General features: G+C 57.6%; 1 protein-coding gene across 1 annotated transcript in view; it reads left to right on the top strand.

Annotated features, from left to right (window-relative positions):
* Window positions 1-12,134, top strand: part of CRAMP1 (cramped chromatin regulator homolog 1) — a 53,787-nt gene extending 41,653 nt beyond the window's left edge. Inside the window, exons 14-22 of the mRNA XM_069487113.1 lie at window positions 1,054-1,132; window positions 2,006-2,110; window positions 2,352-2,530; window positions 3,212-3,280; window positions 3,815-4,043; window positions 4,893-5,057; window positions 6,286-6,431; window positions 8,881-9,062; window positions 12,125-12,134. Of these exons, the coding sequence (XP_069343214.1) occupies window positions 1,054-1,132; window positions 2,006-2,110; window positions 2,352-2,530; window positions 3,212-3,280; window positions 3,815-4,043; window positions 4,893-5,057; window positions 6,286-6,431; window positions 8,881-9,045 (1,137 nt within the window). The 3' untranslated portion in view covers window positions 9,046-9,062; window positions 12,125-12,134. The remainder of the gene's footprint in view (window positions 1-1,053; window positions 1,133-2,005; window positions 2,111-2,351; window positions 2,531-3,211; window positions 3,281-3,814; window positions 4,044-4,892; window positions 5,058-6,285; window positions 6,432-8,880; window positions 9,063-12,124) is intronic.
* The last annotated feature ends 470 nt before the right edge of the window (window positions 12,135-12,604 follow it).

Below are 12,604 nucleotides of genomic sequence, written 5' to 3'. Positions count from 1 at the left end.
AAACACTGTAGCTATGAACTCACACCGCCTTCTCCCCCAGCCCCGGGCAGCCACTGGTCACTTCTGTCTCTGTGGATTGGCCTGTTCTGGGCATTTCCCATAATGGGGTCATACAACATGTGGTCTTTTCACTTAATATTTTTGTACATAACATGTTGCTGGCACACAGCCATAGTTAGTAATTTCCATACTGCCTGTGGCTGTTTCCCAAGGGCAGGGTCAAGTATGGTCCCAAAACCTAAAATATGTCCTGCCTGGCCCTTTACAGAAAGAGCCTGCCAAGCCCCATGTCAGCCGTCGGCACAAAGCTGGTGCGGGACGTATGTGGCTCACGTGCAGGGGGCGCCGCCTGCTGCTGTCCCAGTAGCGCCTCCGCCCCGACCTCTGCCGACCCTGACGCCGTGGGGCGCCACTGAGGGTCAGGGGCCGAGTCCTCCATACGAGAGCACAGGGCAGTGTGTGCCCGGAGACTGAAGCCACTTGTGGCACCATGGGGCTGACAGACGCCTTTTGTTACTGTTTTACTCTGATGACTGACAGTTGCAGTGATAAGTGTAATTTCTTAGGTGGCGGCTGTCACCATTCACAAGGTGCCCTTAGCGCATTGCAGTCTAGTTATCCGCACACAGGAGCCCCGTGGAGGAGCAGCCCGTGCCCTTGAGGGTCTCTGGGCTACGAGCCAGGAGCTTTCTTTCCTTCACCCCACACGTGAGGGAGCCCAGCGTGGGGGTGTCTCTCGTAGGAGTCCACGTCCAGTAGTTACATAGTTGCATTCCAGCCAAATGCAGAAGAACATTCTGGATTACAGGAAGATGATTGTGACGTTTTCCCTGGCAGAGGCCGGCCTCCCTGGTTTGTGCTGGAGAGGACCTGGTGTTCTGAGGCGTGGTGTCCGCAGGACAGAGCGGTCTCGGGTGCCCAGGCTTGTGTGTCGTCACCTCGCCTGGCTGTGCTCAGCTCCCTCTTCCTTGGAGTTTCCCTCTCTGTGCAACTGGGTCTCTGGAGCGAGGGAGTCTTTTCCTCACTCTGACTGTCGCAGTTTTTCCTTCACAGAGAACGCTGCTGCCTCGACCTGAAAACCAGTCCCACAACGTCTGCTCCTTCTCCATCCTGTCTAACTCCTCCGTAACCGGTAAGGACCCGGCGCCCCGGGGCGGCGTTTCCTCCTCCTCACCCGAGTGTGGCTGTGTGCTTGGGAACGGCAGGCGCTGATGTCCATGGCTCTCGGAGTGACATTTCAGGCACCCTGGTGTGCCTTTGCTGGGCCAGGCTGCCGTGGCGGGCGAGGCATGGGCCCTGGGCTGGAGGTGTGGGGGCGCCTCTGCCGGTGTGGTCCCAGCTGGCCCCCTGTGCGCCTCGCTCAGTTCATGCAGCGGAGCGTCTGCTGCCCACTCTCCGTATGCAACGCCTCGTCAGGCGTGTTGCGGAGCGGATGTGTTGTTGGGTGTATGAATCACGCTTTCCTACGTCTAAATTCAGTGGGGCCCTGGCTCTTCGAAGTCAGCCTGGTCCAGGGAGAGTCCTTAGTCAAGCACACGTTCTGTGATTTGTGTTTTTCACCAATCTTGGTTTTCACGCTGGCCGACTGTAAGACCCATACGTGTCCGTTGACTTTGCTTTTCCTCGTGCTCCCGTTTTAACTGTGGGAGGCCGAGCAGAATCAAACCAAACCTCAGTCCCAGGTCGGATGCTCTGACTGCCTCAGGGGAGCCTGTGGCTCAGCTCGCGCACCCATGGACCGTAAAGGGCCATTCTCCCAGGATGACAGTGGTGATCGCAGCCCTTCAGCAGCTCCTAAGAGGCACAGTGGTGCCACCGTGGTGGGAGCCACTCCAGGTGGGAGCCTGTGTGACCTCTGACTCTCCAAGTTAGCAAGTGCTTGGAATGTTCCATGGCTTCCACCTTGGCTCCGCCCCCGTGACCCCGACAGTGGCTGTGAAGGCTCTACAAGGGAAGGCATGGGCGGGCAGCGCTGACATGTCTGCTTTTGTCCTCGCCCTCGCAGGGAGAGGTTCGTTCCGGCCCATCCAGTCTTCTCTGACCAAAGCAGCTCTTTCCCGGCCGATCGTGCCCAAGGTCCTTCCACCCCAGGCCACGAGTCACCTGGCCAGTAAGTGTGTAACCTGCACGGTGACAGCCACATGTGAGGTTTCTGAGGGATGTTTTTGTCACAAGGCTTTTAATGTTTTCTTCTTTGAATCATGATGTCTCATTACCCTTCAGAGAGACCATCGGAGCCCTTGGCTCTTGCACTGAGATGAGGTGTGAGGGAGAAGCTGTTCCCAAGCCTCCTTGGGACACGTTGTGGGACGTCCGTAGAGCAGAGACTTGAAGGTCGTTTCTGTTGCCAGGTGCCATCGACTTGGCCGCTAAAAGTGCAGGCATCATCCCCGGGAGCCCCCTCCCTGTCCTGGACACCGAGGGCCTGTCCGGCCTCTCTGCACTGTCCTCAGAAGAGGTAGCAGCAGCCGTCTCCGGTCAGGACTCCACGGCAGCCCACCAGAATGGAGACCCCATCCCCGCCATGGGGGTGAGTGTGTTTAGAAGGGCTTGAAATTCCGCATTAACAGCTTCTGGGGTGGGGGCCCAGGACGTGAGGCTGAGATCACTCGGGGCTGCAGTCCTGCCTGTGGGAGGCCGGACCCCGTGGGCTGGAGGAAAGCGTCTGAACGGCAGGGGGTACAGCGTGAGTGAGCACCGCGTGGCCCTGGGGAGCTAGAGCTGGGACACGTGGGGGCGGCTCAGTCTCGGCCAGCACCCAGCACAATGGCCTCTGCCTGGACGTTACTGGGTGTTTCTCGTCTGCGAAAGGAAGGGTCTGCACAGCCTTCCTGTCACTCCTCACCGCTCCTCCGAGTGGTCTGGCTTCTCTGGCCTGCTGTGGCCTGCCTGAGAGCTGCCTGGAGGAGGGGGTGGGCCAATCCTGTCAGAACTCTAGGGAGCCCAGCCCTGCCTGCTTCAAGGTCAACTTCTTGGTAGAACTTGAGTTTGCTCTTGGAGTCAACAAAAAGTCAAAACTGCAGGGCCCACACTCTGGAAGTGGCTTCTTAGCATTTTCAGCCTAGACCCGTACCCGCTGACTGTCCCTCTGGCTGTCAGGAGGCCCAGGGGGATGGGGCAGCTCCTGCCCTGGAGCTCCGTCCTGGGCGATGGCTTGGGCAATGCCTGGCACGCTGTGCGGTGCTCACGGGTGGGCCTGCTGTTCTTGCAGGGCACGAGCGACCCATTCGTCAGCGTCCCCTCGAGGGCTGATCAAGAGCCAGTGACGGACAGTTTTCAGGTAGAGCGTGCCCTTGGGCCACTGAACGAAATGGCCCCACGACCCCTCCAGTGCCCTGACCCCCACCCCTGGTCCTGCCAGCGTCTCTCCCCTGGATGGCCCTGACACAGTGACTGTTGTCCCCTTGCACCCCTGCGCCTCCTGCCTAGAGGGAGTGAGTGAAGGTGGCTGTCTCCCGCCCCAGACTCCCTCCTCCCCAGCAAGGCTGATTCATCCCCAGTCCTGCAAGGGCTCCGTTTCTGGCGGTGGAGGAGGAAGCCGTCAGCTGATAGCTCTCCTGGCGCCGGCTCTTGCCTGTGCGCTGTGGCACTGCTGGCGGCAGTCTGAGCAGGTCCGGGCCTCTGAGGCTTGGCCCCTCCACTCTGCCCTCTTGGGGATTTGGGAGAACTGAATTCCCCAGGCGTGTGGGGACTGCGGCACCCACCGCCTCTGATCTGCATGCCACTTGCCCGCCGAGCTGTGAAGCTAGAGTTGATTTTTCATTAGAGGTTCTGATTGGTCAGTTGTGTCTGAACAACACCTGTCTCCCCACAGGGCTCGTCTGTCCTCTCCTTACCTGAGCTGCCCAAGGCTTCTCTCCAGAATGGCCTCTCCACGCTGTCCTCAGCAGAGGCCCCCAGCACCCGGCTCTCTCCACCAGATGTCTCTGCTCTGCTGGACATCTCCCTGCCAGGCCCGCCCGAGGACGCGCTCTCACAAGGAGAGCCTGCCACACACATCAGCGACTCCATCATCGAGATCGCCATCAGCTCCGGCCAGTACGGTGAGCAGCAGGGTGGCCTCTCCCCTTCCCAGAATCAGGGGTCTGGCCTCCTGCCTGACCGTTTGCCACACTCGCTGGGAATGTTCCAGTCCAGCTGTCGTGTTTTGAGAATTGGATACTTGCCAGCTACAGGTGCTGCCTGGCCCTGGCAGAGGCAGTGCAGAGGGACGGGGTGCAGTGGGACCTGAGGCTGGTGGTGGTCCCGTAGGATTGCTCCTGACCTTAGGGCAAGAGCAGGGTGGCCCACAAGGCCCTCCACAGCACGCGGCCAGAGGGGCATCTTCCTAGCTGATGTGCAGTATGAGGGGACAGCCTGTGGGTGTCACAGTGTTTAGGAAGTGGCTAGACTGGTACCGGGGGGGGGGCCTGGGCCTGGTCTGCTCTTGGGGCGATGCTCCTGGGAGTGGTGGCGTGGTTGTTGGTGGCTGGTATATTCCGGCTGTGGGTTCAGGCAGACGGGAGCTCACACCCTGTTAGCAGGTGGCCTTAGGCAGGTCACCAACTTCCGAGCCTCGCTTTCCTAAGCAGTAAATTGGGAATAGTGAGCGCGACTCAAGGCTGTTGTCAGCGCCATGAGATGATTCACATGAAGATCGTGGCGAGGGCCTGGCCTCGTCCACGCTCGTTGCTGCCATTGTTGTTGCTCTATGTCCTGTCTTTCTTGCCACACGAAGCCCTCCCGAAGGCTCTGTGATCCTTCCCTGAGAGCAGGTTGTCCATCCTGGTGAGGGGGCCCTCGGGTCCTGGGTCTCCCAGCTTGGCAGCGTTCCCTTCTCAGTGGGGGATGGGGAAGCAGGGACCAGACTTCTCTCCCTCATGGCATCTCTGACCCAGCATTTTGGGGGGCAGGTGAAGGGGTCCCTCTCTCTCCAGCAAAGCTGAACGGCAGTGACGGTTCCAAGAGTCTTCCCTCCCCGTCCAGCAGCCCCCAGCCTGACTGGATCGCCTCTCCCACCCACGACCCTCAGTGGTACCCCAGCGACTCCACCGACTCCTCGCTCAGCAGCTTGTTCGGTGAGCGTGTGGGGAGGGCTCGAGTCCCCTTCCCGGACCAGCGGGATGGAGTGTGGGAGGTGGGGCTCCCGTTGCTCTGTAGCTGAACCCCTGCTAGGGCTGTCTGCTTGTTTCTCAAGTGTTAATTTTTTTCTGAGTTAATTTTTTTTAGGCATAACTTTTAGGAGTAGCTGGGGCTACAGGCATACGCCCAGCTAATTCCTCTATTTTTTTGTAGAGATGGGGTCTCGCTCTTGCTCAGGCTGGTCTCGAACTCCTGGCCTTGAGCAATCCTCCTGCCTCGGCCTCCCAAAGTGCTGGGATTACAGGCGTGAGCCACCGCGCCAGGCCTGGTCACTGAGCTTTGACAAGCGTGTACACCCTGGTAACCCAGAGCCTGATGGGGGCAAGGAACGTCCCCATCACCCACACGTAGGCTCTCTGGGCCCCTTCCGCCCTCCCCTCCGGGGCTTCCTGCAGGACCCTGCCGAGGGCAGGAGGAAAGAAGTCCCCGTCTTTGCACTGTTGGCTCCTCTTTCTGGGATCAGATATTCTGAAGTGGATGGTCCAGCTGCCTCATGGCACCTTCCTGATTGCAGACGGGAGAGTACGTAGGACGTGTTTGTCCTCGTCCCCCGTCTGTCTGCTTGGGGGGTACCAGGTGTTAGTGCGGCCGGAAGGGGCATGTCAGGGAAAGACACGCTCAGCTCCTCTTTTCCAGGCAGGAAGAGCTCCCCTTAGCATGTCGGGGACCCACCCCCTTGTGGTTTTAGGGAGCAGCCAGGGCACGTGGACGGTTGTCATAGGCAGCCCCCGTGTGTCACATACAGCGAGCTCAGTCAGCCTGAAGGTGGCACCACGCCTGATGGCCCAGAGCGATTCGGAGTCCTGGGTCTGGGTGTTGCCAAGGGAGCCAGCCCCCTGCAGCGTCTCCTGCTGCCACACGTCGGTGCGGACGTGTGCAGAGTCAAACGTACGTCAGGAGCAGTCGGAAATGACCTGAGTGCCCCTCAGGGAGGACTACTCAGAGAACAGAATGCGGGGGCGGGGTGGCGGCTCCAGAGTGGGACACTCGGGGGCTCCTGGAAAGCGAGACGCGCACCTGTGCCCCAGGATCGCTACGCGGGAAAGCCAGTTACCCCGTGTCCGTTCCATCCAAGGCCCCTCGTGCAAGCCCCGCCCCAGGGCCCTCCCGCTGGGCTGGTCAGGGTGGATCTCAGGGTGTTTTCCTCTGGTCCTCTCTCTGCAGCAAGCTTCATCTCCCCTGAGAAGAGCCGGAAGATGCTGCCGACTCCCATTGGGACCAACAGTGGCACCTCCTTGCTTGGCCCCAGCTTGTTGGATGGAAACTCGAGGGACTCATTTGTGTCCAGGTCCCTAGCCGACGTTGCGGAGGTAGGTGCACCAACCTCGCACCTGAGCTTGACCCCCGACCCCTGCCCCCTGCCCCAAAGGTGGCCAGATCCCTCCCCAGACCTGTGGGTCACTGAGAACTGCTTGCCAGAGTGGAATGCCAGGAGGTGGCACACACACACCCTGGCTCTGACTGCTCCTGAGGATGGAAGGTGCTGGCTGGGCTGGCATTCGTCCGCATGGCACGGTGACAGACTCCCAGCCAGCCGAGCCCTATGGCATCCAGACTGGGAGGCCCTGGTGTCGTGTGGGGAGCAGGGTCTCCGAGGGTGGCTGGAGCCGAGCTTCCGTCTCAGGGTGTCCTGCAGCAGCTGTGTGGCCCTGGGCTTCCTGGGGTTCCTGATTTGTGAGGTGCCAGTGCCATTGTGGAGTATGTGGTGACAGTAAGCGGTTCTGTCATCGCCAGTCCCATCCTGACGGCAGGGAACCTTCCAGTAGGGTCTCCTGCAGTGTGTTGTGGCCGGCCCCATGGAGCTGGGTTGGTTCTGCAGGACTCTGCCGTCCTCGTGCGTCTCTGCACGCACTCGGGCTGACAGTGGTAGGCGTCACATGGCAGCTCCTGCGTGTGGGGGCAGAACTCCACGTGTGACTGTGTTCTCTGGACCAGATGCAGTGTCCCTCCTTTGTGTGGCCAGGCTGTCTGCTCGCAGCCAGCCAGGTGTCCCCCAGGTGGTTGAGTGGCGTCTGGGCGAGCGGGCGTGAGGGCGAAAGGCTGGCTGGAGGAGTGAAGATGCGGCGGGCGTTAGCTGGTGTGCAGGGCGGCAGTGCTCGGGGAGGCTTGGGGAGGCTCAGGGAGACTAGAATGCCCCTTGGAAGGGTTCATCCTGTTGTAGGAGTCCCGGGTATGGAGACGGTGGTAGGTATTTCTTAAGGAATTTGTAGGACGATGGTTGAGGAAAACCATGGAGCAAAAAAAAGCTCAAAAAACATACACTGCGAATCTTGAGATGATGAACTTGGGGAAAGGCTTTGGAGCACCGAGCCGAGCGTGATCTGACTGGAAACTTCATCCAGAGGCAGACGCGGTGGCACACTGGGTCTCCTCCCACAGCGCGTGGCATGTCCTCGGCCCGCCTGGCCGAGACTCTCCACGCGGAGCACACCCGGGAGCGCTGGTGTCTCCCTTCCCGTGTTTGCCTGCACGTTTGTACATGCCCAGCCCCTGTGAGGACAGGCGCTGCACAGACGCCTGAGAACCATGCCGTGGCCCTGCTGCTCAAAGAATGGGCACAGACCAGCTGCAGAAACACCTAGAAGTCAGAAATGCAGATTCTCAGGCCCACCCCAGGGCCGCCGAATCAGAATTTGCACCCAAGATCCCTGGGTGACGTGTTGCACGTGGAAGTGAGCAGCACGGAGCAAAGACACGGTCCATGTCTGTGAAACTCGGTGTCCTTAGTGAGTGACTGAAACCCATCTTTCCCTGCAGAAAGGGCCGGTCAGTGTTTAGCGCAAGGATGTTACTGAGAACCCCACACGTACGGCGCGGCTGTCCCTAAGGCAGTCCTCAGTGCACGTACGGCGTGGAGCACCTGCGGACTGGCCCACTGGTGGGGTGAGGGACCTGGGGGGAGGTGGAGCTGGACCCGCCCCGGGTGAGGAGGGTGGAAGCTGCTGGTGGAACATGGGTAGGAGAGTTGCTCTACGTTCTAAAAACAGATTCAACTTGTTTGGCCTTTCCCATAATATTAATAAAAACTTTAAAATTGGGTTCATACCATAGCCCTGCTCAGTTTTCCAAAGCCCTCTCATTCATTCATGATGCGTGCCATTCATCATCGACATTTACTGAGGGCCCACTATGTGCGAACAAAGGCCCTGTCCGCAGGACGCTTCCACTCAGGCGCAGGAGGCGGAGGGTGAGCAGTGAAGACAGCAGGTTCCATTGTGGCCGTGCACAGGATCGAATCCTGAGGCCTTGCTGCGCCCGCGTCTCTCCCCCCTGCACTGCGCCTCGCTCACTGTGTCATGGCCACTGTCTCTCTCGAGCTTTTGAACAGTCAAAGCCTGTTCCCGCCTCAGGGCCTTTGCACTTGTTTCTCCCGAAAGGAACATGCTCCCCAACTTGTCCTCCGGACGTACCCTGCCTCCTGCTCAGGCTCCAGTCCTTGGAGGCCCCCGACCGCCCTCGCCAGCAAACACTGTCCCCTCGCTGCCTCCGCACCCTCAGGCTGCTCCTCAGTCTCCGTGACTGTCGCGGGAGAGGCACCACCACGCTCGCGCAGCAGTCGGCTGTGCCAGGCTCCCTTGCGCAGTGTGTGTGGACGACAGGCCCTTCTGAAATTCTCCAGAGCACACTGGGCCGCCGTCCATGGCTCGGCTCCAGCAGCGGGACTTGGGAGATAGCTGTCTGCTCCGCAGGGAGCCACCCCCCTCGGGAGGGCCCTCCAGCCGCCGGCTGATGTGGCCCCGTGTCTCCTCTGTGCTGCAGGTCGTGGATTCCCAGCTGGTGTGCATGATGAACGAGAACAGCATCGACTACATATCTCGGTTCAACGACCTGGCCCAAGAGCTGTCCATCGCAGAGCCCGGCCGCCGGGAGGTTCTGTTTGATGCTGGTGGAGGTGGTCCCCCCGTGGGTGACCTATCCCAGTGACCGCAGCTCGGGACGGGGTATCCTGGAGGCTAAAAGGAGGACTTACGGGGCTGGGGTCCTCCTTTGTGGTAGCTGAAACTCTCTTCCAGCTAGAGAGGACAAATCGAGCCCAGGGCCCCCAGAAGATGATCTGAAGAGAGGCACCTCTGCACCCTACAATGTGCCCCGTGCAGGAACCACTGCTCATGAGCTGTGTCCCCACAAGCAGAGGGCAGTGATGTCCCAGGAGACCAGGGCCAGTTCTTGGGAAGGGCGGACAGCAGAAATGGCCGTGGTTTGGAGCAGTTCCTGGCCAGTCCCGGGGCCCCGTGTTAGGGTCTGCATAGCAGTGCCGTTTCAGCCCGTGCTCTGCTTCAGCTGTCGTGTTGGACGTTCCAGTGGGCTTGCTTTCTGAGAAGGGAGCATGTGCCTTGGCCTAGTTGCTGTGTGCCGGGGAGTTGCTGACTCCCCTTTCTCTGGGGGGAGCCCCCAGGCCACTGCTGCGTTCCTTCTGCCAAACCTGTGCCACCTTCGAGTTGCTCTCGGGAGGGTGCTGGGCAGGACTGTCGGGTGTGGCCTGGGCTCCTGCCTGGTGGTGTCACACCCTGAGAGAGCAGACGCTCAGAGGATGTCTGAGTGTCAGGGGCTGCAGCCAGTGCCATCAGCCCAGAAACACTCGCCTCTGGTGCTCCCGCCTAGCAGCTGCCCCACCTTCACAGGAAGGGGATGAGAACCACGTCTTAAGCAGGTGGTGTGGACTTTGTGTGGTCCTGCTAAGCTGGCTAAAAGTGTTTTTCTTGTGTTTTAAGAATTAGGGAGACATGGAAGAGGAAGAAGAGTCTGTGTTAGTTGGTTCCCTGCCCATGCCCCTTGGCAGGTTTCTCCCGGGTGGTCTGAGATGATGTTTCTCTGCTGCGATGGCCCCTAAGCACTGATGTGACTACAGATGAGACTTTCCTGATGAGTTCTTGAGCTTCCGTGTGTTACTGTCCGGCATCTGGGACAGACTTGCCGTCGCGAGGAAGTTTTCTCTGCTTCAGAGCCTTGTCTGCTTTCCTTGGCGCTGGTGCAGGGAGGCCTGGTGTACCTGCTCAGTCCCGTGCACATGCCTTTGCCCGAGGCTCCCCTTTCTCTCCTCCCCTTTCTCCCCTGTTCAGGGCACACAGGGTTCAGATGTCCAGAGGGAGTCAGAGCTCCCCAAACCCATCCCCTTTTGGTGGTCTCCCCCTTTGAGCCCCGGGTGACCAGTGTTACAACTGCAGATGGCCCAACGTCCGGTCTTTCCCAGACGGAGCTAACTAACCAGGGCTCCTTTGCCTTCTCAGCCTCAGGAGTTCCAAGCACACAAGTCACCGTCCAGCCATATCCAGTATGGCCAGGAGCCACCGCTGTGCTGTTGGGCAGCTGGTGCCTGCGCCACCATTTCCCGTCCTACTTCACCCCAACCCAGTAGCGGGGACTGATCTGGCTTTTCCAACCTATCTGAACCTACACTTTCTCTGCCCCCCACCTTTTGTGAGGTAGGCAGCAGCACTCAGGGCTGGCCCCGGCCCTCTGCACCGCTTCTCTCCCCGTCCACAGTGCAGGGAACGGTGAAAAGGGGGAAGAAAGGCCTTTGGCGTAGACGAGCAGGCAGATGCCCTCAGTCCTGCTGTCCCACCGGCTGCTGCAGCCAGCAGACCACAGACGGTGATGCACTGCAGGACAGGCGGCTTCCAGGCAGGAGCTTCCTTTTGTCTTCTCACAAGTTTTTCTTGGAGCTTTTGCCTCGAAGGTGGTTTACCTTCTTCAGACTTTCAGACTTTGACACAAGATCTTAAAAAAACAGTCCCAGAGCTCTGGAGGGATGAAAAGGAACATGGTGCCACTTTATTAAGGGTTATGGGCGGCACTGTTTGGACCAGAATGTCTTTAAACTAGCTTGTGTTTCATGCTTAATATATCAGCCTCCTGAAATTAGCATCCCACTGAGCTAAGGTCGATCAGTCGCTCTCCCTTGCTGGGCACCTGCCATTGCCAGGTCTGCAGTAGGTTGGACACCGGGCTGATGTGGAGCCACTCCGAGCTTTCCCACATTCCCACAGTCTAGGCCAGAGATGCCAAGTCACAGCACAGCCTTGATGCTCCGCAGTGCACAGGGCCGACGTGTGCTGTACCAGGGACGGAGGGGCCTGAGCTGCCTGTCGGAGACACCCTGAGGCAGTATGGTGTGTCACTTGGCACCTTTGCCCACTGACATCCAATGGGGAAACCTTGGAGATTGGGATCTGCTTTGTAGGCTCCTCATTTACTTAACAGCACCTCCCACTTGGTTCTCTGGCATGGACTCCCGCTGGGTGCGGCGGACTGTAGCTGTTGTCATCCAGTGGGTAGGTAACTTAGGGAGGAGAGAGGACTGACTCATCTCTCCTGGAGTAAAACTGACAGGATTCCAGAGAATTCTGCTGCTTCTCTAGCAGCTAGACCAGTATATGCATTTATTTTCCATATGAAGGGGAAATGATGCATTCTCTTCCGGCCTAATATTTATGTACAAACATAGGCAACTGTTAATGGCTGGAATTTTCAAAAGACTCAAGCAGAGAGGCCTTCCACTTCCTGCGTCTTCCTCTGCCTTTCCAGCGGAAACCGTCTCAGTAAGAAACTGGCTTCCTTTGTGCATTTGAGCATGTGATTAAGGTGAGATCAGTTTCTTAGAAAAATCTTTCCCTAATCTCTCTAATGTTGTCTGGGGTCTTTCTGCTGATTCATCTTTTCTAAAGATTGAGACCAAATATCTCTGGTGTCAAGGAAGTTGGTGTTCTGGCTTTGATTCTTGATTGTGAATGTACAGTGAGAGCATTCCATCCTTTAGAAGGTGCAGAGGCAAGTTGAAGTTCACGCTTTCATGACCTTTTTTCATCCTTCTATATCTCATAGGTGTAGAGTACTTGCTCAGGGAGTGGGAATCTTTGGGGTCATTTCCTCAGTTGCTCTGCTTGTTCTCCCGCACATCTGCAGTTTCTTAGCACCAGAATCCCGTGCTGTACTATTCTGTACGGTGCCATTTCTGGTGGGTGTTCTCTTCAGTTTAATAGCATCTTTAACTAGATCACACCAGTGAATCTAAACTTGCTCTGCAAAGAAAGTTGTGGAATACGAGACACTGGGAGCAAGGGAGGAAGAAGACAGTTGTGTGTTCTCTTTAAGCATGGAGATCTAGCAGATGCGTTGGTGAGGAAATATGGCACTTTGTCTTAAGGAAAAAAAGGAAAGATTAATTTAAGAAAAAAAAAAAGGAAAGAAACAGCAAATCCCAAGTCATGTCTTGGAAGCACTACAGCAACCTGTGCCCTTTGTTCTGTAACAGGATAACTGGCTCTAGGAATGGTCTGGACAGCAGAAATTATTGCTGTTTCTTTTAATAATCGTTAAGCCATATCATCTAAGGTTTTCGGCTTGTTTGAGATGTGAATTTGTTTTATAGATTATAAATATACATTTACAGTGTATGTATAAAGCAGAATGCTTGTCTTTCCTGATTATTTTTTGTACCATATTGTAAATTATATTATTTATTCTTTACCAATTTGGGAATAAA

This window comes from Eulemur rufifrons, chromosome 14 (genome assembly GCF_041146395.1).
Source record: "Eulemur rufifrons isolate Redbay chromosome 14, OSU_ERuf_1, whole genome shotgun sequence".
NCBI classification, from domain to species: Eukaryota; Metazoa; Chordata; class Mammalia; order Primates; family Lemuridae; genus Eulemur; species Eulemur rufifrons.
Note: the sequence above shows the minus strand (reverse complement) of the source record. Positions and strands in the feature narration are given on the sequence as shown.